The sequence below is a fragment of the Camelus bactrianus genome, chromosome 1 (genome assembly GCF_048773025.1).
Source record: "Camelus bactrianus isolate YW-2024 breed Bactrian camel chromosome 1, ASM4877302v1, whole genome shotgun sequence".
NCBI classification, from domain to species: Eukaryota; Metazoa; Chordata; class Mammalia; order Artiodactyla; family Camelidae; genus Camelus; species Camelus bactrianus.
In genome coordinates this window covers 1,102,407-1,128,988 of record NC_133539.1, presented here as the reverse complement: position 1 = coordinate 1,128,988, position 26,582 = coordinate 1,102,407, and the positions used below count along the sequence as shown (strand labels likewise).

The 26,582-nt window shown below is 56.8% G+C and overlaps 1 protein-coding gene across 8 annotated transcripts in view; it reads left to right on the top strand.

Annotated features, from left to right (window-relative positions):
• Positions 1–7,028, top strand: part of ADARB1 (adenosine deaminase RNA specific B1) — a 113,240-nt gene extending 106,212 nt beyond the window's left edge. For 6 of the 8 annotated variants that reach the window (XM_074377830.1, XM_074377892.1, XM_074378102.1 and 3 more), the window contains exons 9-10: positions 1,698–1,876; positions 2,724–7,028. In XM_074377830.1, coding sequence (XP_074233931.1) covers positions 1,698–1,876; positions 2,724–2,903 — 359 coding nt within the window. In that variant the 3' untranslated portion in view covers positions 2,904–7,028. Of the gene's footprint in view, positions 1–1,697; positions 1,877–2,723 lie in introns of those variants that run through there. The other 2 variants (XM_074378013.1, XR_012511697.1) reach the window with 2 other exon arrangements.
• Positions 7,029–26,582: the final 19,554 nt, after the last annotated feature.

Sequence of the window (26,582 nt, the reverse complement as noted above, 5' to 3'; positions counted from 1 at the left end):
CGAGAATTCCAGGTGCTTCACTTGGGATGTGTGAACTTAGGGCAGCAGCCAGACGAATGGGAAGTGAGACAAGGAAGGATCTGAGATGAAAGTTCCTGCTGCTGCTGCTTCAGGACAGGCCCCGGCAGTGCGTCTGCTTAGCAGCAGGGCAGGGACCGGGAGGGCTGTTCCCATAGGAGCTGACCCCGGCCCCTCCTGTCCTGTCACCCCAGGCAGATGCGGGGTGTGCAGTGTGAGAGGCGGTGGAGAGGTGGGTCTGAAGCTTGGGGAGGGTCAGCCATAGGTCAGACCCAGGACCAGCAGGGTGACCTGCACTCTGCTCTGTCTGTGGGCATTTTCCACCCTTGCCCCGTCGAGCAGCCTGGGCCTGGCTCCCTGGGTGGAACCTGACCCCACTCTCAAGTTCGTCATCACGTCGGCAGGAGGACTGTGTGAGCTGCTCAGTGGGCACTGGGCCGCCCCCCAGGGGCTCAGAAAAGACCTTAGAGGTGGCCACCGTGGCCAGTAGAATTCAGGTGCCAAAACAGAAGGTCAGTAGGAACTGGTCAGATTTGTGGTTGGAGGAATCTGTGCCTTCCTGTAGATGGGGTATCACTGGGTGCCCTGTAACCTGGAGTCACTGCGACCCACTGCAAAACCTGGTGCAGAGCCCACGAGCCTGAGGGGAGCCCAGCGCCCCGCCCCTCCTCCCACAGGAGAAGCTGTCCCGCCATGTCCAGGGACTAGTGTTAAACCCCAGGCGCTAAGGAGCCGTCGGGTGCAGTTACAGGCGGCGCCGCCTCTCCGTGTGTCCGTGCAACACGCACCCGGGCGGGAAGGGCACTGGTGAGGCCGGGCGGAGCAGGCGCCCCCTCATCCCCACGGAAAGGGCCCTGATTGCACATTCAACACCTATCGTCCCTTAACTGCGTGTCCCAGCGTTGTGGCCTGTAAATGTGAATTTTCTTGCTGCTTTCAGACGAGCTGCCACCCGGCCCTCAGGAAGAGAGGCCTTTGCACTGGAAGTGGCCCGGGCCCTGGGGACACCCCGCCGGCTGCGCACCGGGCCGGGCGAGCGCAGCCGGTGGAGCTCCGTCAGTGCAAGGGGCTCGGCCCTGGCCCAGGTCTGGGAGCCGCAATTTGCGTGGCCTCGTGTCGTCCCCGAGGTTGAATCACCAGGCTGTGCACACGGTGGTCGTGTGTGCTCAGCCCCGTCCCCCGAGCGCCTCTCCGCTCAGCGCCACACAGCGAGCCTCCGCTGAGTTAGCGGGCGAGCGCGGCGTGGTGAGAGGGCGCCGCCGTGCGCTGGTGGAGGAGCCGGATGCCTGTCTTGAACACAGCACGTGGAGGGGCCGGGCGGGAGCCCCAAACCTGGGTGTGACACGCTAAGGAGCGCAGCTTTATGCGACCCTGGATCAGTCCCAGAGGTGGGGCCCGTCTGCACCTGGGCCACCCACACTTCTAGAGACTTCGGCCCCCAGTAAGCTCAGAAGTGCCGTGAAGTCTCACGGTTTTAGGTTTCGGGCAACCTGGCCGCCTCCCTGCGGACCGGTGTGCACTGGGCGGCTCCGGACAGGTTGCTGCTGGGAGGAGATGCGCCTGGGCAGGGCTCACCTGGGGCTGGGTCTCCGCAGCGCTGAGCGGCTCCCGTGCTGGTGCCACACGTCTCTTGTGTGGCTCCCGTGAGGCTCCGCGTCACCTCCCCTGTCTCGTTCCAGGCATCAGCAACGCGGAGGCGCGGCAGCCTGGGAAGGCGCCCAACTTCAGTGTCAACTGGACGGTGGGCGACACGGCCATCGAGGTCATCAACGCCACCACGGGGAAGGACGAGCTGGGCCGCGCGTCTCGCCTGTGTAAGCACGCGTTGTACTGTCGCTGGATGCGTGTGCACGGCAAGGTACTGAGCGCCCTCGCGGCCACGCGCCCCGCTCCCCGCCTGCCCGTCTTCACTGCCCCCCTGCTGTCCCCGCCACCACCCAGATGGGGCTGCCCGTCCTCGAGGGCTCTGAGCCGAGAGCGTGGCCGGCTCTGCAGATCAGAGCAGGCTCCGTCCTTCCCGCCTGACTCTGGGACTCACCCCACCCCGGCTCCTCCTCCCAGGAACGTCCTGTCCCACATGCGGGCCCGCAGCCCGGGTGCTGCTCGGGGTTCAGTTAAAGCTCCAGGAAGGTCTTTAAACCCTTCTGTCTTGTTTTGTTTGGAGCAGCAGCCCTTTTCCCCCACGCAAAGCTGTACATGGTGCGTCCGTATGTTACCCATCTCCGTTGGTTTGTAAGTCAGGTCGGGAGCTTTTACTGTACACAGAGGTCGCAGTGTCCCCGTGGCGGGCGCGTCCCCCGCTGGTGGCTGTCCTGTTTATTCTCAAGATCTTCCCAGAAACCATCAGCCAGTGCCGCGGGGGGCCTCGAGTGCTCCCTGTGATGAGGGGACCCCACACGAGGCGCTGTCTGTAAAGCGCTGAGCGTGTTGCCCAGAAGAGCGGGCCGGCGGCGTGGGGCCCCGGGCCCTCTGCGGCGCGCGGCTCCGCACCTGCCTGTTTAACGTGAAGCTGCCACTCGGGTGGCGGACACGGACCCTCCGAGGGCGTCCAGCTGGAGCTCTGCCTGCCGCGGCCCCCAGGGGGCGCCATCGCTGGGGGCCCCCCAGAAGCCAGCCGTTTGAAGCGCCACTTTTTGGACATCTTGCTGAGCTTTGTTTTCTGCTGCTGGGCTTTGACAGCGGCACTTGTCTGTATCTTTTCACAGGTTCCCCCCAGCTTACTGCGCGCCAAGATCTCTAAGCCCAGCGTGTACCACGAGTCCAAGCTGGTCGCCAAGGAGTACCAGGCGGCCAAGGCCTGTCTGTTCAGGGCCTTCCTCAAGGCCGGGCTGGGCGCCTGGGTGGAGAAGCCCACGGAGCAGGACCAGTTCTCACTCACACCCTGACGGTGCAGTGCGGCCGGACCCTCACACCTGGACCGGGGAGGGTGGGGCGTGGGGGGGGGCTGGCGTCGGGGCCCCGCCGGCGTCTCTCCACGGTGGCATCTCCCCTTCTGAATTCTCCAGTGATTGCTTTCAATCTCAGTTTACATTTAGAAATTGAGTTCTACTGAGTAGGGCTTCCTGAAGTTTAGGAAAATAGAAATTACTTTGTGTGAAATTCTTGAATAATTAACTTATTCAGAACTAGGACCATGGTTTATAAAATAAGGAGTAATTGGTCAGGTCACTCTTGCACCACGTTATTTTCATTGCAAAACAGCATTTCAATGTGGAGGAGGCGAGGAAGCAGAGAGGGTAGGAACCTGAGGGAACCGTCCCACAGTGGCGCCAGGCCCCGCCCGCAGGCGCTGGCCGCGGCCCTCTCCCTCCCCCACCCCCGAGTCCCACAGCGCAGCGGCTCCCGGCGGCCCTGCAGCCTTCAGCCTCCTCTAGAAGCTTCTGTGTCCCTCGTAGGGCCACATCGTGGGCAAAACAGGGCCAGTCGCCCTGGCCCTTCCTTCAGGCTTTTTAAACAGCGTTTACCTTTGCGGGACTAGAAGGAACCCCAGGGCGGTGGCACGGGGAGCAGCCCTCTGCATCTCCCTCTGAGTGCAGAGGGAGATGTGACCTTCGCCCCAGGATCGTCATGAGGGGACGAGTGAAGTGAGTGGACACTCATTCCTGGAAAAGCCACTGAAGCTGTGTTTTAGAGTATCCTTTCCAGCTTTGTGGAAGACGCGGGTGACGTGTCGGACGGATTCAGGCTGAGAGCAGGCCAGGCTGCACGCTGTGGTGAGGGTCCCACCAGGGCTGAGGTCGATGTCACGGCAGGGACAGGTGCTGCTGGTGCCTGGGGCACCCAGGGCGCTGCCCAGCACCCCACAGCACCCGGCTGGCCCCAGGGTGGGCGGGGTCAGAGGTCGGGGCAGCGGTGCCCCCCCCCCCCGCCCCGAGCTGGAAGACTCGCTCCCCTGCCTCGCTGCTTCCTCCCAGGACCTGGGCCTGGGCTCCTGCCCTTTGCCGACTCAGCCCCAATTCCCGGTTCTGGGGGTGGTGTCGTGGGTGCCGCAGGCAAAGAGAGGCAGATCCCTCCACAGCGAAGTCCAGGCACCAAGCTGTGTGCCCGGGTGTCCCATGCCCTCCATGGGCAGGAGGGAAATGACCGCTGTCGTTGTGCCCAGGCCCTGTGCACTCAGAGCGGGTCTGAGCCCAAGCGCTGTGCCTCTGGTGTCCCCGTGTCCCCCGCAGACTTGAGGTGGTGCACCCGTGGGCGGGAGCAGGGCAGGGTTCCCGCTGCCGGGGCGTCCAGGTTACAGGATGAGGGCCGCTCACGCCACCTGCCCCTCCTGCCCCTCACCCGGCAGGGGCTCGGGCCCTCAGCACCCAGGGCGCCCAGTTTGGTTCCACCATGAAGGGAAAGGGGTCTGGCGCCCCCCGACTGCCCCGCCCCGTGGGCTCCCGTGCACTCAGAGAACACCTGTGGCCCCTGCACTTTCACTCTTGTCTCTGTGAATGGTATTTTTCCTGATGGGGAGAGGGATGGACTGACTTTTTAAAACGTAAGGGGATTTTGGTCACAAAGTCCAGTGGACGCTGCTGCGTGCGCGTGAATGCGCGGGGCGCCCGGCTTTTCCCTCTGACCTGAGCGTGGCCCCCCCTCGCCCCCGGGGGCTGAATGCCTCGCGGTCCTCGCGGTCCCCAGCTGTGTGCGGCTGCCTTCCCCAGGTCAGACTTGTGCCTTGTCCAGGACAGACCTGGCGGGGGCTCATGCCCCGAGAGCACCAGGCCCGGGAGGATGCTGGGGGCCGGGCGGCGCGGGGCGGCTTGGGGTGGGGGATGCCGGCGGGCCCTGGGCTGGGCGGGAGGAAGCGACGCCTCAGACGGGGCAGCTGGAGCAGCGCCCCTGCGGGCAGGGAAGGGAAGGAAATGTCACCCCTCCGTGAGGCAAATCAGGGGACTCCGCCTTGACCCCACCCCCAGTGCTCGCCATGCACCCCGTATAGGACTGCCTGGGTGTTACTTTGTACCCAGGGTCCTTATTCTGGGTTTTAGAGGGAGCTTAGAGAATCTGCCACAACCAAGAACTTGATCTCTTGAGAACAATCGAGTTTTGAGGACATTTTGACCAGCAGGGGTTGGGAGGGTTTCCGTCCTGCCTTGTTGGCTAAACCTGGGCTGTGAATCCTGCGGAGACACTGGCCGTCCTGCAGTGCCCGGGCGCCCTGGGCAGCCGACTGTGGGCAGGACGGCCCACGTTGGAGAGAAGTCTCGTTTTGTGACCCAGGCCAGGGCCCACCTGGGGGCCGAGTGGGGGCCGCTGTGCCCGCTTTCCTCAGCCCTCCCCCCGCCCGCCAGGGCCGGGCCCCCATCCCCCCAGGCAGGGACCCCCCCCCCCACAGGCAGGGACACCGGAGCCCACGGCCACGACTCAGTCCTCGCTGGACCTTTCACCTTTGCCTGTCTCGGAGGCTTTTGTTACATCAGAAGCAATTATGTCTTAAAGAGTACACGCCAGATTCCCGCAAGGCATTAATTTCTGTGGAATTTATTTTATTTAAATAACCTTGTTGCTCTCCAGACTCTACAATCACGGCCTTCCTGGTGGTCTGACACGGGCCTGGCCCGTCCCCTCGGGGCAGGCAGAGCGGGAGGAGCCAGGCAGCGCTGGGAGGGGGGCTGCCCACCTGCCCTTTTCCTCCAAAAACAAACAAAAACAAAAAGAAGCATCTGGGTTTTTTCATTTCTAAAATAGTTTACACCAAAATACAAGGTCTCTCCCAACCATAAGCTTGATTGAGCGTGAGGAGTAAAATTAGCTCTAAATTCTGTGAAATTGGTGAATCTCTCAGAAGGTTTCTTTTTATCAAAAGGATACAGACGGGAAGGGCAGAGTGCTGCGATCACGTGTGTCCCGTTCTGTGTGTCCCTGTCCCCGGCGTGTCCCGTGACGGCCCCCTGGGCTCTGCGCACCCACGGCCTGGAGGGGGAGGGTCTGACTCGGTCCTGACTGAGCGCCTGTTCCCGGCAGCGTCTGCACCGCCCCGTCTGCTGTTTGCAGGAACGAGCCCTCAGCCCCAGGGATTCTCTCAGGGTGGGCTGGTGACTCGTCAGGGACCAGGGCCGTCCTTCCGGACACAGCCACCAACGGCCAGAGGCAGCCTGTGTGGGGGCTATCCATGGAGTCGGCCCCGAAAGCTGTTTGCTTCTCCAGACTTTGAGTCACATGCTTGTAATTCTGTTTCTGAATCCGGACACTGTATGAATGTAATTCAGCCAAGAGCCCTGTCCCCGAGGCGCCTCCCCATGTCCTCTGTGTGCGTGCTGACGTGACCACCTGCATGAGCTTCCTCCGTGCCGCGAGCGGCCAGAGCGAGCATGAGACGCTGTCACGGAGACAGGACCGGAGATGTTCTCAATAAAACCATGTCTCACTGCTGCAGCCTGCCGACGTTCTCTCTCCTCCCCGCTCCTCCCCTCCTTGGTGCAGAGCGTAACCCAGGAAAGTGTGCGGAGGCGCCAGCCTCTTGTCCTGTCTTCGGTGTGTGGCTCCGAGCACCTCCCTTGGGGACGGGCCCCCTACACCCCCAGCCACTCCCACGTGAGAGGTGGGGGCCGCCCCTGCTCCTGTCCTGTCTGCACGGAGGGGTGCTGGCAGCAGCCCCCAGGGCCAGAGGGACAAGAAACCGGGCAGCAGAGCTGGAACCAGACGGTCTGGGTGCCGGGTGGGCGGGGAGGCAGCCCAGCCGCCGGGTTACGAGGGAGAGCAGTTTGTTTGGGACCAGCACTGGAGGAGGATGTCCTCGGTGAAGCTGGCTGCAAGCATGTCCAGGTCCGTGGTAGTGAAGACATGCGGGCGCTCCAGTCAGCAGGTGCACGAGCACGCGGAGCAGTCTGGACGGGACCCCTCTGGTCGCCATGGGTGAAGGATGGGATTTCGGGCCATTTTAATTTTATTTCCCCTTTAAAAAAAAATGTCTTTCCTGAATATTTCTATAATTAAGTGAAAATAGGAAAATCTTTTGAAAAGTCAAAAACTCACTCAAATAAAAAGCAGCACTGCTACAGACAACGCACGTGCTCTCTGCATCAGTTTTGATTCCGTTTTCATTTCTTTTCCCACAAAAAAAAAGCGAGATTTAAGTGACAATATGTTGCATCACAAGACAGATTCGGCTGCAGAGCAGGGCTGGGAGCGGCGCCTCCCTCTCGAGTTCGTCCTCGGTGCCTCCCGCGCGCATCCCCCTGGGGAAAGGCGAGAGGACTCTCGTGGCACGGCCGGGGGCCGCGGAGCCTCTGGCGGGGAGGACAGGGCTGGACGGGGCAGCTGCCTGAGAAACCGTTAAATCAACAAGTGTTAACACCAGTTCCGATGAGCTGATCAGCGTCGTGATTAGCCATGTCTTTACGAAGGCGGCGTGAGCAGCCTGAGTGAGCCCGGCGCGTGGGGCGTGGCCGGCGCCACGGCCCCGGGTTCCAGGACTGAGGAGCCAGCAGGTGGGCCCGGCCGTCCTGCAAAGTCGCCTCTTGTAAGCCCACAATTATGCCAAAAACGAGATCCTGACTCCTGGGGTCCGTCATTGGCCGCGTCCTCCCGGTGCCTGGAAAGCGGCGCAGGACGTGCCGATCACACTGGAGACACACCTGTTCCCTTGTGAGTGGCACAAAGTCGGGGACGTGTTCCTGTGGTTTCTGAAGACTGTCACCCATGTGACAGGAGCCCTCGCCCGAGCCAGACTGTGACAGCAGTCCCATTGCTTCCCCTGTTCTGGTCAGACCCTCAGGCCCGACGCAGTGCTGGCTCCGGAGGTGACGGCGGGCAGGAGCCCCCAGAAGAACTCCTGGGCCTGCAAGACTGCCGCGCGTTGTAGCACGTCGGTGAAGCGGGCGCCGCGGCCCTCGGACCCATCACACTGACCATAAACACGTGCACGCGTGTGCGCGGGGCAGGGCACGCGGCTGAACACTCACTTGGCACCAAGTCCTCAGGAGCAGACCAGGGCCGTGCAAAGGCCCTGTGCTGTGAGCACCCCTTCCCCACCGTAGGCACGGGGCGACCAAGGACTCTGGTGACAGACCTGCTGCCCCACCCCCAGCTCGCCCGCCTGCCTCGCCATCCACACCAGCCACCTGGTGGCCGGACCTCATAAGGAGAAGATGACCTTGTGAGGAGAAAGGACATGTGAGGCGTGCAGCTGTTTGAAAATTAGAACAGTAGTGCGGATGAGAGACTCCCATCGGAGCGCATTCTAACATTTAAGAACAGACAGTCCAAGAGTTTAAAAATGAACTTAGTAAACATCGTAAAAGAGGTGAGACAGGAGAACCAAGCAGAATTTGAAGGCGTGAACACCACAGACGAGCTAAGCAATAGAATGAATGAGCAGCTGGAGGACCGGCGGGCAGGGGGGTGGGGGGGGCGGGAGTGGATAAAGGGAAAGAAAATGAAAGAAAGGCTGAAACACTCGGGTGCTGACATCTGGCTAATGGGGTGTCCATGTAGCCTGTCCCCCACCCAGGGCACCTAAGACGTGCGCGCCAGAGCCACTGCAGATGGTGCTGTAAGTCTGGGACCTCCTCAAGAAACAAAAAACGAAGCTCTGTAAATGGAGGAACGGTCTGGACGAAACAGCAGTGGCCAAGGGTAGCACATCGCTGGAACTGGTACAGAGGGATTTATCGTACTGCTCTCTCTGCAATGACCTGTTCAAACTTTTTCATAAGGAATTTTCAGTGCTTAAGCATAGACTTAAAAATACCATGTACAGTGCTCTAAGTGATCATGGGTTTTTTTTTTTTACACAAAACAGGTAATGCACACACAAAAAAAGTTTAATGACGTGAATTTTCCAAGTTTAAAAAAATAAGAGAAATAGAAAGTTTTTAAGTCGCAATCATTGACTTCGAGTCATTTTACACGCATTTTCATGGAAATGAGAACTTGATGCGTCAGCTGCATTCTCTGGCCCCGCTCCCCCTGCCTGGTGTTCGTCCCCGACACGCAGCGCTCTGACGTGACTGGTGTTTACCTGTCCTCCCACGGAACGTAAACGTCGTAGGTCAGAGACATCCGCTTTTCACGGCTTTTCCCCACCCCGGGCGCAGCCCTGCCACGCTGCAGACAGCTAACAAGTACGCGCTGATTTAATAAGAACAAGTTACTATTTAAAATGGGCACACAGTGCCTCAGAGCTTTGCCACAAAGAGACCTACTTTGGAAGTTTTGATGAGATGCTTTTCAAGAACCCTTGCAAGAGGTTTATGACGTAAAAATTATCAGTATGTCAGCAAGTCTGTGGAAGTTCTAAAGAGCTGAACAAAAAGGGAAAGAACGCATGGCGCTGATAATCCAGAGTTTCAGGCCTGGGTTATGTCCACGTGGCAGAGGCTGGAGTGAAGAGAAGGCTACGGGATGCGAGAATATGTTCAGGTTTTTGTCCTACTGGGGTGGAAGTAGAAGCATACATTATTTTTATGATGAACAGGTGTCAAAGATTTTACTTAACCTTAGTTAATGAGGGAACCAATAAGATGTTAAACTGATCCATGAGAATTTGACTTCTTCTACCAGGTTAAATGCATTTGGCCTTTTATCTGCTTGTCTCAGACAGAACAGAGCAGAGCCAAAGTGGAACTCAGCAGCGGGGGGTGGTGTCTGACCCCGTGCGTATGAGCGTCTCGGGGATGTTGAGCACCCCCGCTACGCCCTCCGCCAGCATTTGACTAAGTTACACAGTTTCACAAGTCTCCTTGCTTCTCTATTCATTTCTGATTTTACATCGATGAATGTTGTTAATGCTGCAAACACACGTTGCCGAGTGCCAGCCATCAGAATGGTTAGTTTTCAGCGATATAGAGCTTTCTTTTTCATTGAACACACAGGAAGCTTTGATTATGAGGCTTACCCGAACTAATGAGGAAGGGCTTTTTAAATTTTCTTTAAAATTCTCATTTACTCTTTAGCTTCTGGGAATAAAGTCCAGTACACACATATACACAAATCTTTTTTATCATTCTCCTCACTCAGTATATAACCTGCGCATTTACCTACATATTTCATTAAATTGTTGCAAATTAAGTTAGAAAAGCAGCATGTAGACTCATTTTCTCGTAATGGGATATTATAAAGTGTGTCAATTAATTATATTAAGTCTATATGTTTTAAATCATGACTTCATTGCCTTCAGTCATTTATAAGTTGTATCCTATCATTTTATTTCTCAGAATTTTCTTTTTTAAAATCCCTGGGAAAACATGTTAACACTTTTATTTCAATTGGAAAAAGTGAGTCAGACCTTGTCTGACAGAAAATAAATCTAATTTGGCTCACTGGTTTGACAAGGAGGGTTAGGTTACATGGAGGACACTGACCATCAGTAGAGTGAAATAAATCTGCAACTCCGAGGTCTGATGAAAACAGATTTAAAATAATGGTACGATAAAAGTGTTTTATTGAAAAATGTCAAATGGATGAAAAAAATCAATGAAACGAACATTTCAATGCTCCCAACCCTCTCAGAATTTATCAGGCCAAACAAGTTACTGCCAGGTGAAGGAGAATCATGGATACATGACAGTCCCTTGATAAGCTGAGATGAGGCCTCTCCAGTAAATGTCCCAGAAACTGAGAGTGAGAGGATGACAAGTCCTTTTACAGGTGAGTCGTTTCTAGTTCTTTGCTTTCGAAACATTTAAATGAAGCATAACTGAGCTGATAGTTGATGAGGCACTTCAGAAGAGTTTACAGTCTTTATCACGGATCACCTTGCGGTGCAGAGGCTGCTATGCAGAGACTCCGTGAGACGCCGAGGGACACTACTGAAACGCGCCGCCTCATCTGTGCTCCACAGAGTGTCCTGGACTTGCGTCTCAAAGGGAGAGACTAGAAACGCAGCCAAGACGGAAGCAGGCTGCTCCCCATCCTTGCACGTGGGAGCCACCTAGTCAGAAGAACAGCTCTCCTCATCTTGTTAACAGATGCATTTTCACTAAAATTTTGCTTTTGTGTGCAATAGATACATATTTATGTTGTTTGAATAATTGTGAATTTGAGTACTTGAAAAAATAACTTAATCCAGGAAATATTATTAACAATTAAAGCCTGTTGGCCACAAGAGAAATGAAAACGAAGGATGGGTGAAGAAGAATAAAAGATGCTGGAAGGTGGGAAGTAGAATGTGGAGGATGGGTGGTGGAAGGTTGGCAGCGGATTGTGGAGAGTTGGTGAAGGATGGTTGAAGTGAGTGGTGGAAGATGGATGGTAGAAAGTGAAAGGAAATGGTAGAAGGTGGGAAGTGGATAATGGATGATGATGGTCACTGGTAAATGGTTAAGAATGGTGGAAGATAGGTGGTGGATGGAATGTAACAGGTACATGGTGGATGGTGTGTGGTGGAAAGTGAATGGAAGATGGTTGATGGGGGATGGTGTAAGATAAATGGTGTTTGATGGATGGTGGATGGTGGATATTTGATGAAGAATGGTGGCAGGTGGATTCTGATGGTTCAAGGTGGAAAGTGCTAGATGGTGGAAGCTATGTGATGGATGGTGAAATGTGGGTTTTGGAAGGTGGAATGTGAACAATGCAAGGTTGAAAGTTGCAGGTGAGATGTGGAGGGCAGAGGGTTGAAAGTGGATGCTCAAGGAGAATGCTAGCAGGTGGACAGGAGATAATGGGTGGCATATAGGGAACGTTGAATGGTGGGTGGTGTACAGTGGGTAATGGTTGGTAAAACATGGGTGGTAGAAGGCGGATGGTGGGTGGTGGATGGAAGGTGAAAAATAAATGGTGGAGGGAGGAAGGTGAATGGTGGATGGTAGGCAATAGAAGGTGGGTGGTGGCAAGTGGAAGGTTGAAGGTGGATGGGGGATTGTGGATGGTGGACAGAGAAAGATGGTAGGTGGGTAGTAAAAATGGATGGGGTTAGTGATGGTGTAATAAGGGTGATATGGATGGTGGAGTGTAGATGGTGGAAAATGAAAGATGGAGAATGGAATGAAAAAGGTGGATGTTAAATGGTGGAAGGTGGACAATAAAAGTGGAAAGAGGATGGTGGAAGGTGAAAAATAATAGGTGGTGATGGAAGGTTAAATGATAAATCATAGATGGTAGACGTTGAGTTGTGGATGGTGGAATGTGTGTGGTGGATGTTGGTCAGTGGAAAGTTGAAGGAAAAAGTTAGATGGATTGTGACTGTGGATGGTGGAAGGTGGATGGCAGTAGGTGAAAGATGGATGGTGGATGAAGAATGGTGGAAGAAGGATAGTGGATAGGAGAATGTAAATATTGGAAAATAGTACATAGCACTGAAGTCTGGATAGTGAATGGTAGATGTTGGATGGTTGAAGAAAGATGGTGGAAGTTGGATGGTAAAAGGAGAATGCAGTTGGTGAACGGTGTAAGGTGGATGACATGGTGGAAGGTAGATAATGGATGGTAGATGGTAGAAAGTTGATAGCGAAAGTTGGATGGTGGAGGATGGAGAAGGACTGGTGGATGATAGATAGAATATGGGTAATGAAAAGTGGATGGTGGAATATGGAAGGTGGATGGTGGATGTGGATATGTTGAAGGTAGAAAGCGAAAAGCGGGTGGAGGAATGTGGATGGTAGATGGTAGAATCTAGATAATGATAGGTGATGATGGGTGTTGAATGGTGGAAAGTAAAGAGTGGAAAATGGATGGTTGAGGTTAGGTTTCGGGTGGGTAGTAGAAGGCGGATGAGCCACTGGAGATAGTGGATGTGGATGGTGAATGGTGGAAGGTGGCTGCTGGCTGCTGGCTTTTGGGTAGTGCCTGGTGGGTGATAATTGATGAAATGAGGGTGGTGGAATGTAGAATGTTGAACGTGGAAGGTAGATGGTGGGTGGTAAGTGGTGGAAGGTAGAAAGTGGATTGTGGATGGTGAAGGTGGGTAGTGGATGGTAGATATGTAAGGTAGAATGTTGGTGGTGGAGGGTGGGTGATGGAAGGTAAATGGTGAAGCTGATAGTTAATGGTAGATTGTGGAAGGTGGAATCAGGTGGTGGATGATGGCTTTTGGATGGTGAATGATGATTGATGGTTGATAAACAATGGTGAAAAGTAAATGTGGATGGTGGTTGCAGGAGTGTGGAGAGTGGATGGTAGATAGTGGAAGTTAGGTGGATGGTCAAATGTAGGTGTTGGAAGATGGATGGTGGATGTGAATGGTGAAATGTAGAAATAGTATGGTAGAAGGTGAAAACTTGAGGGTAGATGGTGGTTCATGGATTGTGCGTGGTGGAATGTGAGTGGTGGAAGATGAAATGCAGGTGGTAAAAGATGGAAGGTGGGAAGTGGAGGTTGAAGTTAGAAGGTGTACGTTAGATGGTGGGTCATGAAAGGCAGAAGGTAAAAGTAGATGACGTGGCTGCCTCTCTCACTCCCTCATCTTCAGAGATGGTCCACACTCTGTCTATGGAGTGTGTATCTACTTTTAATTTAACCTAAGCACTCAAACCACACACCTCATGGGGACAAGTCGAACATATGGGGTCAAGGACAGGGACAGGTCAGGAGGGGACCTCCGGGGCTGGGCTGAGCGGGTGGACCTAGGCCATCTGCTGACAACAGGGTTCAGACGCAGGTGGGGCGTCTGAGGACGATCACCGGTCCCGGGTCCATGCTGCTCCTCGGAAACTGGTCACGTGCTCACAGCAAGATTATTCCTGGCAGAGGGAGCTTCTGGGAGGAGACCTGGTGCAGCTGGCCTCACAAGTCCCCCATCGGCTCCACCAGGCCCTTGACGCCTCCAGGCTGTGCCCTGGCTGGGCCCTGGACAGACATGTCCCTGCCCCTTTGACCTCCCCCACTCCCACCCCGGGATCATCTGAGGATCCTTGTAATTCCTCCTGTTCCCAGCTTGGGCATCACCACCAGGACCAGTGAGGGTCAGACCAGCCGAGAACCTGGGAGTCAGGATCTGCGTTGTAGCAAGTTCTCCAGGGAACTCCTATGCCCCTTAGTGGGTGAAGAGCACTTGTGGTCACTCCTACCCCGCCTTCAGTGCTCGGCTCAGGGCCACCTCCTCCAGGGAGCCCTCCCTAATATTCCCACCCACCCCAGTCTGCTGCAGGGACAGATGGAGAGCCGGGCAGGGCCCAGCAAGGAGTGTCCAGGCCACGCTCGTGGGCACCTCCGTCCGAGAGTCAGTCCCTTCCACGATGCGCACTTGCTGGAGGAAACTGCGTTCACCTCATGTCCCCACGGGGAGCCTCCCAGCAGCTTTGCTCAAGGGGCAAGTGCGTCACACTCGGGAATCCTCACCCAGCACCCCAGCCCCACCCCCTGCCCGGGGAGTCCCTGCTGGGGGAGCAGCTGGGAGGTGAGACCGCAAGATTCAGGTCGGGCAACCACACGGAGTCCGGATAGACACGTCCGACTCCACAGTCGGCTCCTCAGAGAAGCTGCTTTCCCGGGGGTCACCCTCCTGCTCCCGGAGACTCCCCAGGGCTCTCCTGCAGAGATATCACTGCGTTAACTCAGTGCCCAAGGGCAGCAGGGTCACTAGAAGGTTCTGAGTCTCCTCAGTCCTCTTCCCGACCCCGCAGCCACCCAACACAGCCCCGCCGTCCCCCTCCTCCGTCTCTGTGACGACCCCCTCTGCCAGCACCCAGGGCTCCACGCAGACCCCTGAGCGGCTCCCCCTCCCCGGCTCAGAGGACCCCACTCCCCTCCTCCCGCCAGGCCCTGGGTGGGGGTGGGGACAGCGTGCCTGTTGCAGCCCCTGGAGCCCCAGCCTCGGTCCCCCCTCCCTCCTGCCCCCGCCCGGGACACAGCCCTCACCCCACGTTCTCCATCTGCACGCCCTGCAGGAGGCTGTCTAGGAGGCATCTGGGCTGAGCCTCAGGGACCTCTTCCTTTCTGAATGTCGGATTTAGGACACGTGTATCTCTATGAAATTATATGCCCACAATTGTTTCTCTTTGATCACCTTTGTTTTATAACATTTTTAGGAATTTGCAACTCTCTCACATTTCTGAGGTCTATGAAACAGCTAAAATTGTCTAGTATCTGCCTTGTGTGTGTGTGTGTGTGTTTAGCATCAAAAGAAAACGTTTTTATTTTGACTGCGTATATTTAGAAATGCTAAATGACAGACACTGTCTTAAACAACACAAGGAAGGTGAAGAAGAAATGACAAAACAGGAAATAGTTGCAAAATCTCAAATTTAGTACTGAACTACTCCTATGAATTTAGGACAAACTATAGATTGAGACTAAGCTAATAGAAATAATACGTAGTTTGAATGGGGTTGGCTTGCTTAAATTTTTCTTCTTGATCAGCTTCTTTTTTTTCCTTCATTAAATTTTTAAATTTTTATTTATTTATTTAGCTTAGGTTTTCAAACCAACCAAAATTTACTCGGGTCAATATCCAGGAGTTACTGCTACCTTGTAAACAGCAGCCTAATGCGCAGAGAGTTCTCTTTGTCTCCAACATCTCTACCAGGACAAGCTTGGAGGATGCTGTAGGTCACAGCAAACATTTAATTTCGAGCAGAATACAGCGCTGTAGACCACACTGCTCAGGGTCCGAGCGGGGGAGGCGGGCAGTAACGGGACGGCGCTAACAAAGCCCGTGTGAGCGCTGCTCCCGGCGGCTACAACGCTCCACTCCCAGGAGACGCTGTGGTGTCGATGTGCAACCAGGGCAGACGAGGGGGAGCTGGATGCACGTGTCCCCCCAGACACACGTGCAGACGTGGTGCAGTGGTCGTGGTGGTCAGACTCGGGCGCTGGGAGCTGAGCCAGCCCTGCAGGTGTCCCCGGAGCCCTGAGTCCTCACAGGGAGACCCTCCTCCTTGCTGGGGGCCCAGTGCCCGGGGCCCCCCACCTCCAGGCCCTGTGCTGCCCCCATGCCGCGTTGGTCCCCAGCGCTGCTGTCCCCCCGCCATCTCCCGGGGTCCCAGGCCAGGGGGTGGCCCTCAGCAGGCGTTCAGCCAGGGACGCCAGCTAGCTGACCTTGTCCTGCAGCGCCTGCTCCCTTGGGCGTTCGCCTCTGCCAGCCTTTCTTTCTCCCCCTCCTTCTGCTGGACTCGCTGCTTCCATGTGGTGACCTTCCGGGCCAGCAGCTCCCGAATTCGGGGGACAGAGGCTTTTCCTGCCGGTCCTCCCTCCCTCTCTGCCGAGGCTGCTCCCCGGTGCTCTCTGCAGCTTGGAGGCTGGGTGTCCCCTGGGTCACGCGGGAGAGCTGGGGAGGCGGGCTCCTCCCGGCCTTTCCCAGGACGTCCATGGGTTCTTGAGAAGGTGACCTGCTCAGGCTTCTGCTGAGAGCCTACAGGCACAAAGTCACTAAGGTGGGAGGGCTGGCCTCCCCGCCGGGTGGCCTGCCGGCCCCATCGGCCTGGGTTGTGTGTCCAGTAGTCCCAGGCCCTTGTCCTCAGACGTCGCTGCCCCTCGGGGAACACCCCTCACCTGGACTCTTCCGTCCCTTCCTGGTACCAATCCCAGGACGACCAGCCCTGCCGCACACACCAGGGTCCCCCAGGGAAACAGAAGGGTCAGGTTTTCCCAAACCAGCCGCCCAGCGCCCCCCGGGAGCTCCAGCATCAGTGGGGACGCTGGCCCGGGGGCAGGAGCAGGCCCCCCGTGGCTGCCGGGGCCCCACAGCTCTGCCTCTGAGGCCAGGGTCCTCTGGGCCACAAATGACCACTCAGAACCCTAAGGGGCGTTCCGTGTCCAGGTAACGGGTCCCTGACAACCGGGGCAGACCCACAGTTGGGCTGGGGGAGGGGTGGCCAGCCAGGGTCTAGGGAGCGGTTCCCCCAACTTGGCTCTGGAGTTAGAGTGATGTCGCTTCCCCAGGCACCGGGGGAGGGGAGAAGGGCTGGTCCCAGCCTGGGGCTGGGCCACTCTGGCCCCCGCCCAGCCCCACAGGACACCCGGGGGGTCAGAGCAGGGCCAGGCCAGGACCCCTTCTGCGCACAAGGGCAGGTCCGACCGAGTGGGGGGCCCCGTCCCCGGGGGAGGCCGTTCTCCTGAGTGAAGGTTCCCCTACCCAGGTGTGTGCCCCCACCCAGGTAGTAGCTGCACACACATAGGCAGAGACCACGCACACGCGGGCAGAGACCACCTACACACAGGCAGTGACTAGATGTGCACCGTGTTTCCTCAGACGCGTCTCATTCCATATAAGACGCAGGGTGGGGATGCGCCGTCCATACTGTGAATTTCAGGTCCTTGTATCTGGTCACGATTCCTTCTGCTCTGGTTTATCATCGCTCCTAACCTCCATTTCTTTCCAGAAGTCCCTTTGGGGCGCTTGTCCCTGCAGGAGGACTTGACACGTTCCCATATTGGCTCTTGTTTGACTCAGAAGCGTCCCCGCTCTCCCGCCTTCTCTGAGGCATCTCTGTCCGGTTCAGTGGTTTCCCTTCACCCTGGCCCACGTCTCCCTGGTACAGAGAAGAGCTTTCGGGTTTTGCCTTTTTCTTCATCACCGCATGGAGGCCTCACAGCCAGTTCCAAAGTTTCTGTCAGTATGTTTTGGACAAGTATTTAAGGAGCACCTCCGACGTGCAGGGACGGGGTGGGGACGGGTCAGACCCGGGGCCCACCTCCCTCAGAGGAGCTGAGTCTCCCGGGGACAGGTCCCTCAGGCAGGAGGTCCCTGCCGGGTCTGATTCAGCGGTGGGGGTCAACAGATAACGCGGCTGTGAGAGGCTGAGGGGCGGCCCCAAGGGCACCTCTCAGTCCCTGGGACCTGATCCCCCGCCCCTCCAACACACGCACACACACACACAGGGACGTCAGGGCCGTAGGAACAAAGGGCCTTGAGGGGAGCAGCCTCCGCTGGACCGTCTGGGGGCCCCAAGCAGAGCCACGTGTATCCTGCAGGGAGACGTGGGAAGAGCTGACGCACGCGGGGGAAGCGCCGTGAAGACAGAGCAGGGAGGTTTGCAGATGCTGGTCCTGAGCTCTTGTCTACACCTCCGCGGCACCCGTCCCAGACCAGCCACCTGGATGCATGTTTCCCCAGGGTGCCTGCACTGACCTCTGCCTGCCCCCCTGCTCCGCCCCCCAGACTGTTCCCAGCACAGCACCTGGGGCCGTCTCTGTTCCAAGTCAGCTCCGGGGAAGTCGCCTCGGGAGTCTGCCAGCAGCTCCCGTCTCAGCACAGGCGTGTCCCGAGTCCCAGCCAGGAGCCAGGGTCGACCGCCAGTGCCCATCTCCTCCTCCACGGGCCTCACTTCCTCTGCCGGATGCCCTGGCCTCCCCGCACTGAACCCATCCCATCCCCAGGGCCTTTGCACATGCTGCTCTTTAGCCTGATGTCCCCACGGCCCTGTCTTCACACCCTCAGCTCCAGTGTCACCTCCCAGAGAGCCCCCGGCCCACACGGGTTTGAGTATCCCCTTGTGTCTCGAAAACCCTCAGACAGTCTGGTTCGCACACACTCCTTTGAGACTCAGCCCAGGTATCACCGTCAGAAACTCACGCTGGGTGTTGCTGTTCCGACTTCTACTGGGAATCCCCAAGACTCCAGGCCAAACGTTCCCCATCACTCGTGTGCTTAAAACTGGAAAGCTGGCCAGCGGCTCCTCACGCTTTCAGTACAAAGGGATCCCCGGGGATCGGTCGGACGGCAGATTCTGACTCAGTGACCCCCCGGCTGGGGCTCTGTACCTCTTCCCCGGGACCCGGGATGTGGCGTCGCTACTCCCAGCCCAGCTTCAGGGGTGGGGTCTGGACAAGCAGACGACCCTCGCCCACGCATCTGGGACACCCAGGGAGAGGCTGGGCCCCCACCCTCTCTTCCCACCGCTGGACGGGTCACCCCACCTGCCGAGTGTGGGGTCGGCAGCGCCCACTCTGCAGCACTCGCTCTGTGGTTCACAGGAGGGGTGATCTGTGGCTGGACACGGGCGATGGCTCAGTGGACGTGCTCCCGGGGCCCGTGTCTGGGGCCCAGGGCTGACCTCTAGCTCTCGGCACTGGCTGTGCCCGAAGGCCCTCCTGGCTGTGTGCTCCCTCCCGCTGAGTCATCCAGCCCCTCTGCCCTGGCCCCGAACCCCTCACCCAGACAGGCCCAACAGCGATGCCTTCCCGGGCCGTCCCTCCGGGGAACCTGCGTGTTCACCTTGACTTTCTCCTGGCCCAGGCCAGCCCGGTCAGCCCTGGCGATGGCGGAGCATGACCGCAGCGGCCTCAGCCAGCATTCTTCATCAGAACTGTGTTGTTTATTCTAGGTGTTTCGAATTTCCTTAGAAATTTTATGATCTCCTTGCCAGCTTTCATCTTTAAAACCTGGCTGGGGTTTGGGTTGGGGCGGTATTGCAAGGACAGAGAAATCTGGGGAGAACTAACATCCCAGCGATGCGGCTTCCAGGCCGTAAACACCATGCGTGTTTCCACCTGCCGGCTCTTCCCTCATGTCTGCCGGGGTCCTTCCACAGGTCCCCGTCGCCATCTTACGCGGCTGTCGTCAAATTTATCTCCAAGTCGCCCTAGGCTTTAAACGCTGTTGTATAGGGTGTTTCTAAATTTTTATACTCTAAGCTATAAATAAATCACTGTCTGTAAACGTGCACACACACGTGTCCACCTTGTGTTGCATCTCTGCGTCCCCATCTGTCTGTCTGTCCGTCTCTGTTTGTCTGTCTCTCTCTCCCGTCAGCTGGTTTAGGGATGTCCACTCCTCACAGCCAGCTCAGTCGCATCCCGTGGTTCACGGCCCGCTTGCATCGTTAACCTGTGCGTGGTGGGCACGCTTCACACGTGTGTATTTTAGTGCTGCAGCTCGCATGCCCCGCCGCACCTGCCGTGACAACCGCGTCATGACAATAAGCCGTGTCTGCACCCTCCCCAAACCTCCGCCCTACTCCCTTCTACGCAAACGCCGCCGTCCTGAAGTTACCTCTGGCTCTATGTGGTCTTCCCCACTGTGGTTAGACGTCCGCGATGTTTCTAGGTTTCTGCTACTAAGCAATTCTGCAGTAAATACTCTCGTGCAGTCTGTTCAGCCCAAACACTGACCGTGTTCTCGGGCACGCCCTACGACGGGAGCGCTCCGTCTCCGTGGACGGAGGGGCACGGCCGTCTAAAGGTACTGGACGCTCCTTAGCGGAAGATTCCCAGAGTGTGCTGGTTCACTCCCCCACTGGAAGGACTAGAATGCCCAGTTCAGAGCACCCCGGACAGAGCTTAGTCAATACATATTATTCAAAACTTTGTAAATTTGGAGATCAGCCAAGACAGCAGAGTAGGAAGACCCTGAGCTCACCTCCTCCCACCTGCACACCTAAGTTACAACTGTTCACAGAGCAACTATGATGAAAAAGACCAGAACCTACCAGAAAAGATCTTCTATGACTGAAAATATAAAGAAGAAACTACAACGAGAAGGGTGGCAGGGGCTAAGCAGCAGCACAGTGAGACCCACCCCCAGGGGGGCGCCCACAGGTGGGAGGAGAGCCACAACTGCAGGCACCCCCCCCCCAGGGAGCTGGGGTCCCCAGCCTGGGGGTCCTGCACCAGGAAGACAAGCCCCGAGGACGTTAGGCTTTGAAGGCCAGTGGGGCTGACTTTCAGGAGTCCCAGAGGGCTGTGGGAACTAGACTCCCCTGGTAAAGGACGCACACAAAATCTCACAAGCTCTGGGACCCAGGGCAGAGCAATAGCTGGAACAGTGCAGGATGGGTAGTGGGAGGTGGGCGGTGGGTGGTGAATAGTGGTTACTGAGTGGCTGACAATGGACGGTGCATGGTGGAAGTTGGATGGCAGATTCTGAACTGGGGCCAGTGGGTGGCGGTAGATTGAAAACAGTCAGTAGTGGTGGACGTTGTATGGTGGATGGATGATCCTGGGTGTTGGACGGTAGATGGTAGATGGGGGACAGTGGGTGATGGACGGTAGGATGTAAGAGGTAAGGGTGGAACATGGGCAGTGGAAGGTGAAAGGTGGAAAGTTGATCCTGGATAACGGGTGGAGCATGGTGGGTGAAAAGTGGATTAAGGATGGCGGATGGTGGACGAGGAACAGTGGAAAGTGGATGTGGATATGAAAGCTGGTTGCTGGGAGGTAAAAGGCAGTAGGTGGGTGTGGAAGGTGGGTGTGGGTGATGGATTGTGATGGTGGAACATGGAAGGTGAAGAGTGGGTGGTGGACGGTGCGCCGTGTGTGGAAGTGGGCAGTGGAAGTTCCCGTCACCTCTCTGGCGTTTATACTGCAATGACTCCTGTAATCTCTGTAGCACAGGAGGCCGCACCCTTCTGTGGGCCTTTGACAGTGACCGGCTTGGGCTCTGGAGCCTTCCCGACCCCATCTTGGAGGGTACCCTTCACTCGAGGGGTTTCAGACTGTGCTGGTGATGGAGGGCTGGGGGCCCAGGGGGCCAGCGACCTGACATGACTCTGTGGAGGAGGAGGCTGCAGGGGGCCCAGGCGTCGGGGCGGCCTGGGAGTGGGGAGGGGCTGGGGGCTCAGACGGCATGCTCCTGGGGCGCAGGGGAGCCTGGGGCGTCGGTGGCGGGGTCTGGGGAGAAGCCAGCCGTGGGGGCTCGCTGTGAGGGGGTGGGGGCGTGGGCTGGGGTGAAAGGCTGGAGCAATGGTTGACCGTGTCCAAGCGCGCACACAGAGAGGAGGAAAGAAGTGTTTGTTTCAAACCTTCAGTATGCACAACCGGCCAGAAGCGCATCCTTTGTCAAAGCTACGGTCAGAAGATTTAGTCGTCAGCTGCAGTACGTGAGGAGACACAGGGTTTCAGAAATCTTTCAAAGATGTGGAGCAGAACGAGAACAGCGAGCGCCTCTCTTGGAGACCCCCTGGGCCCTCCCCACCCCACGTGGCCCCCTGCACCGGAGGTCCCGGGGTGCTTTTTGCTCAGGCTCTGTCTGCAGAGAGCTTGGTCACCCCCAACCTGGGTGCCCAGGGTGTGCGTCCAGCCAAGCCTGACGCCCCCCAGACCCCAGGCCCCAGGCTCGGGCAGGCCCGTGGGGCACAGGACAAAGCCCTGAACATCCGGGTGCAGGACCTTCCAGGCTTCGCCCCGCCGCCTCCTTTGGGGGAGAAAGCGCCGGTCTCTTCTCAGAGGCGAACCCAGCAGTGGAGCGGAGCTGGAGGCGGGAAGAGCTTTTTCAGAACTGGAATATTTTTAAGCCAAGTCAGAAGAGTGCGCCCTTCAAAGCAGTGTTTGTCCTTCTGCTTCGGCCCAGAGCTAATCCGCTTAGCAGGAGGCCTGGGCCGCCCAGCCAGGCGGGCAGGCAGGCACCACAGTCCGGGTTGATCTTTCACAGAAGGAAACCCCCGTCTCTCCCCAGTGCCCACTGTCTGTTCTGGGTCTCCCCTCAGAAGCAGCTCACGCTGGGCCGTTAAAAGGACAAAGCGGAGACTGTCTCTTTCCGGGAGAATGTCAAGGCGCTTTATATGGAACCATCTAGGGCAGGAATGCTGGCTGCTGTTGAATACTGTCACCTGCCACCCAGAGCGGCCAACCCGGCCCCTTCCCCATGTCCCCCGCAGGGCGGCGCCCAGCGTGGTCAGAGCTTTGCTGCGATTCCTGTCTGCTCTCAGCACCCGTGCGGCGCCAGCGGAGGAGGAAGTAACCTTCTAGGGCACCTGTCCGTGGTTAAACTGAAGACGTCGTGGGGACAAAGCCAATTCCCGGTAACAAAGAGGACGGGTGACCTGGCCTCAGGCGATCAAAGGGACGTTATGATTCAAAATTCATTCCTGTCAGTTTGCGGAGCTTGCGGCTCCGTGCCCCGCGCCGCAACGGAACTAAGAGGGAGGTTGGGGGTGGGGGGACCCCCAGGAGACCCACTCACAGAGTTCACCGAAGGAAACACGTGGATGGAGTTTTTAAAGAATAAAAGGGACAGAATAAACAAAAGTTTGGACGGAAACACGAAGATGTTCGGAAAAGTAAGCGCTTGGAAAGGGAGCCACGCAGATCTCGTGCGCAGGAGTCCCCGGGATTTGCTAAAGCAAAGTGCTGGGCCGCCGGGAGCGGCTAACGGAGCCCGGGCAAGCGGCGAGCAGGGAGGCAGCCCGGCTCGGGCGGCGTCTCCTGCGCTGCTCTCGCTCGCGCGATCGGCCCTCCGGAGCCACCAGTCCGAGGCATGGACGGTGGGGCGCAGGGGCCGGCGGGGCCCTGTGTGCCCGAATCCTTGGGGTGAGGACGTGCAGACTGGGAAATTCCAGACACTGAGAGGAACCAGTGGTTACATGTGCATCTCAACAGCACTGAAGGGTCCCCGCGCAACGGAGGCAGCCTGTGCCTTTCAAACCAAGAGTGTGAATAGAAATAAAAATATTACGCATTTCACTTCCTGCAGCAGAGAGCACGGGGGGAGCTGAGAACCCCCCGGGACCCCCCGCCCCACACACACGCTGGGGGCGGTGCTACGAGCACCATCTAAAGCTTGCCACGGGCTGTGCTTCGGGACAGGGGCGGCTGCAGAGGATGTCGTGCCCTCCCTGGCAACGACAGCAAATCCAGACAAGCTCGTGTCCCCCTGAAGCCCTGAGAGTGTGGCAGTCCTGGGACAGCCAGTGAGACCTGAGGAGAGAGGCAGGCGCCTGTGGGGAGAGGGCCCCAGACACAGCCCCCAGAGGGGGAAGAAATCAGACAGAAACCACAGGAAGGGGGCCCTGAGCCGAGAGGAGCTGGCACCTCTCGAGAGCCTCGCGGCATCCTGGGGGAGGGGGCACAGGCCAATCTCTCTCCCTGAGGAAGAGGCAGGGGTGCAGGCCGGGCCCCGACGCTGGAGAACCCTGCTCCTGGGGAGGGCAGGATAACCGGGAAGACCCCACCCCAAGCCCCAGGGACCCCCCACCTGCCAGAGAGGGCAGGATTTGGGGCCATGAATCATATCTCAGTAAAACCAATTATGAGACCGTGACTGGTGGAGACGACAGACAGAGCAGGGCAACACGCACAGAGCTGGGAGAGGCCAGAAAACGGGCCAGAGCGAGCACTGACAAGGCACGGCAAGCAGGCCTCCCGGGAAGCCAGCTCCGGACTGCCCGTGTGATGGGGTCCGGACTCTGCAGCAAAACGACCAAAGCTGGTGAAAAGGTTTTTTTTTTTTTTATTTTAAGTCTCTGGGATTCGTCCTAAGGATATACAGCAAACAGACTGGGGCTTCCTTCCTCCACGCAGCTCGCAGCCCCGGTGGAGACTCTGCCCCGGGCGCAGCAGGCCCAGGGCTGGGGGCACTTATCACCCTTGCTCCGGGCACTGGTAGGAGGCACTCCACAGGGGACACATGAGGCGACCCCCCTGCCCAGGGTCCTGCTCGCAGTCGGGAGGCCACTCTGAGGGAAGTGGGCCATGGTCCCCAGCCACATTCAGAGGTTTCGCTCAGGGACTGGAACTGCACTGGAGCAGTGTTTCTGTAACTCACTGGGACAAAGTTAGTACAAAGCTGAAGTAGATTCTGATAAGAAGTACATGGTAAGCCTGAGAGTCACTACAAAGAAATTAACAAAAAATACAATTAAAAGAGTAATTAAGGAATTAAAATGTTATCTTAGAAAATACACACTAAATGCAAAAAAAAAAAAAGCAGCAAATTAGGAATAAATAAAGGAAGCAAAAAAGCAAAATGTCAGATGAACATCCAACTGTATTAACAATTACATTAAATACAAGTGGATTAAACACAATCAAAAGGTACATACTGTCAGACTGGACCCCCTAAAGAAGATGATTTCACTATATAATGCCTCTAAGAGACACACTTTAGAGCCAAAGATATGAATAGCCTGAGAGTAAAGGATGCAAAAAAATTTTTACCGTGGGAACAGCAACCATAAGAGAGCTGGAGTGACTACACTAATATCAAACAAAACAGATTTTAGCTCAAACAAAAATGGTCACTAGAGGTAAAAGGAATATTCTATAATGATATGAGGGTCAATAAACCAGGAATATAAATAGCTGCAATCACACACATGCACCTGACAACAGGCACCAAAACGCACGGCGCGGAAGACGACTGAGGCGAAAGCAGGAGCAGACAATCCAGCAGCAACGGCTGGAGGCCTCAGCGCACCGCTCAGCGCTTGCAGTAGCGGGCAGAGCACAGAGGCAGGACACCGAGTGCACGAACAGCCTGGACAGCGCTGGGAACCAACCAACCCTCACACACGCCTGAGGTCACTCACCCAGCAAAGCCCAGACCACCGTCTCCTCGGGGCGCGCGGCTCGTTCTCCGGGAGAGACACGTGCTAGGCCACAAGACAGACTCAGGGAGCGTAAAGGGTTAAAATAATACAGAGTATGTTCTCTGACCAAAAGGATGAAGTCAAAAGTCAACAACAGAGGTAACTATGGGAAATTCACACATACGTGCAAATTATACAACACTCTCCTGAATAACCAGTGATTCGAAGAAGAAATCGCAGAGGAAATTAAAAACGTTGAGATGAATTAAACTTACGGGATGAAGCTAAAGTGATTCGTAGGTGGAATTCATAGCCATAAATGCCTGCATTAAAAATGAAGGAAGGAGTCCTATCATTTTGGTGGGCTTGCACATTTCTCTCGTGTATCTACAGATTTTTGCTCTACACGTTTTGAGGCAATATGATGGTGGTGGTGGTGGTGGTGCAAAACTGGAATCTTTTATGACAGACTTAAAAACCAGTAGGTGGTCATCCTCTCTTCATCTGATATGAATGTCAGCAAGTTCAGCTCTCTTTTGCAGAGTATTTGACTGGTTTACCTTTTCTGATTTTGACCTTCTTTCATGCCCTTGATTTGAAGGTTGATCTCTTACAAACAGGGGACCCACGCTGCCTGCTTTCCAGGCGTCCCACCTGGCCAACACCCCCTTTTGCTGACCAGAGGGCCTTGGTTTGGACAATATGGCACGTGACTCCCCTACTTACAGACAGCAGATCTCTGGGATCTTAAAAACTGTCAATGTGACGTTATCTGTGTAACTTAGTCCATTTTCATACATTTTATACATGTAACTGCTGCCATCGTTGGATTTATTTTTCCCGCATGGCGCTATGGCCAAAGGGACGGAGTCCGCAGCTGCGCCCTGGGGGACCCGTGCTCGGAGAGGCCATCCCTGACCGCGGCCAGACCATGCACCTCTGCCCCGGGGAGGTGCTCCTCTGGACGAAGCAGTGTGACCAGGTGTGGGGCGCCAGGGGGCGGGGGCACAAGCGAGGTGCCGAGGTCGGGCGAACCAGCCCCTCCTCAGACCCCCCCGCCCCAGCTGCCTGCCTGCTGCTCAGGCAGGGACGTCTGCAGACCGCAAGTCTGGGGGCGAGGCGGGCGTCCTAGGGGTGCTGCCTGGCCCACAGGCAGGGGCTCCCGGGCCACTGGCCGGCCAGGCAGCGGGTGCGGCAGCAGGGAGTGCCCAGGGCGAGTGATGGCGGGGCGGGCCTGCAGGGCATCTGCTGCTTCAGGGCTGTGGGCGTGCATGCGGGCGCTGATGGCGGGAGTAAAGGTGCGGGCGGGACAGCTGCGGCCCCCGTTAACTGTGCCACTCTGCCGCGGGCAGGCTTTCTGCCTTCCTGCCTGTGTTTTTCCTTCCTGCCTATTTTAAGGCCAGAGTTGCTGTCTGCCTCTCCGGAGCCCTCCTGGGCTCCGCGGGGGGCAGGTGGTCCGGCGGCTGCTGGGACAGCTGGGCGGGGGAGGCGGCCAGCCCGCAGGGTCGCGTGGGG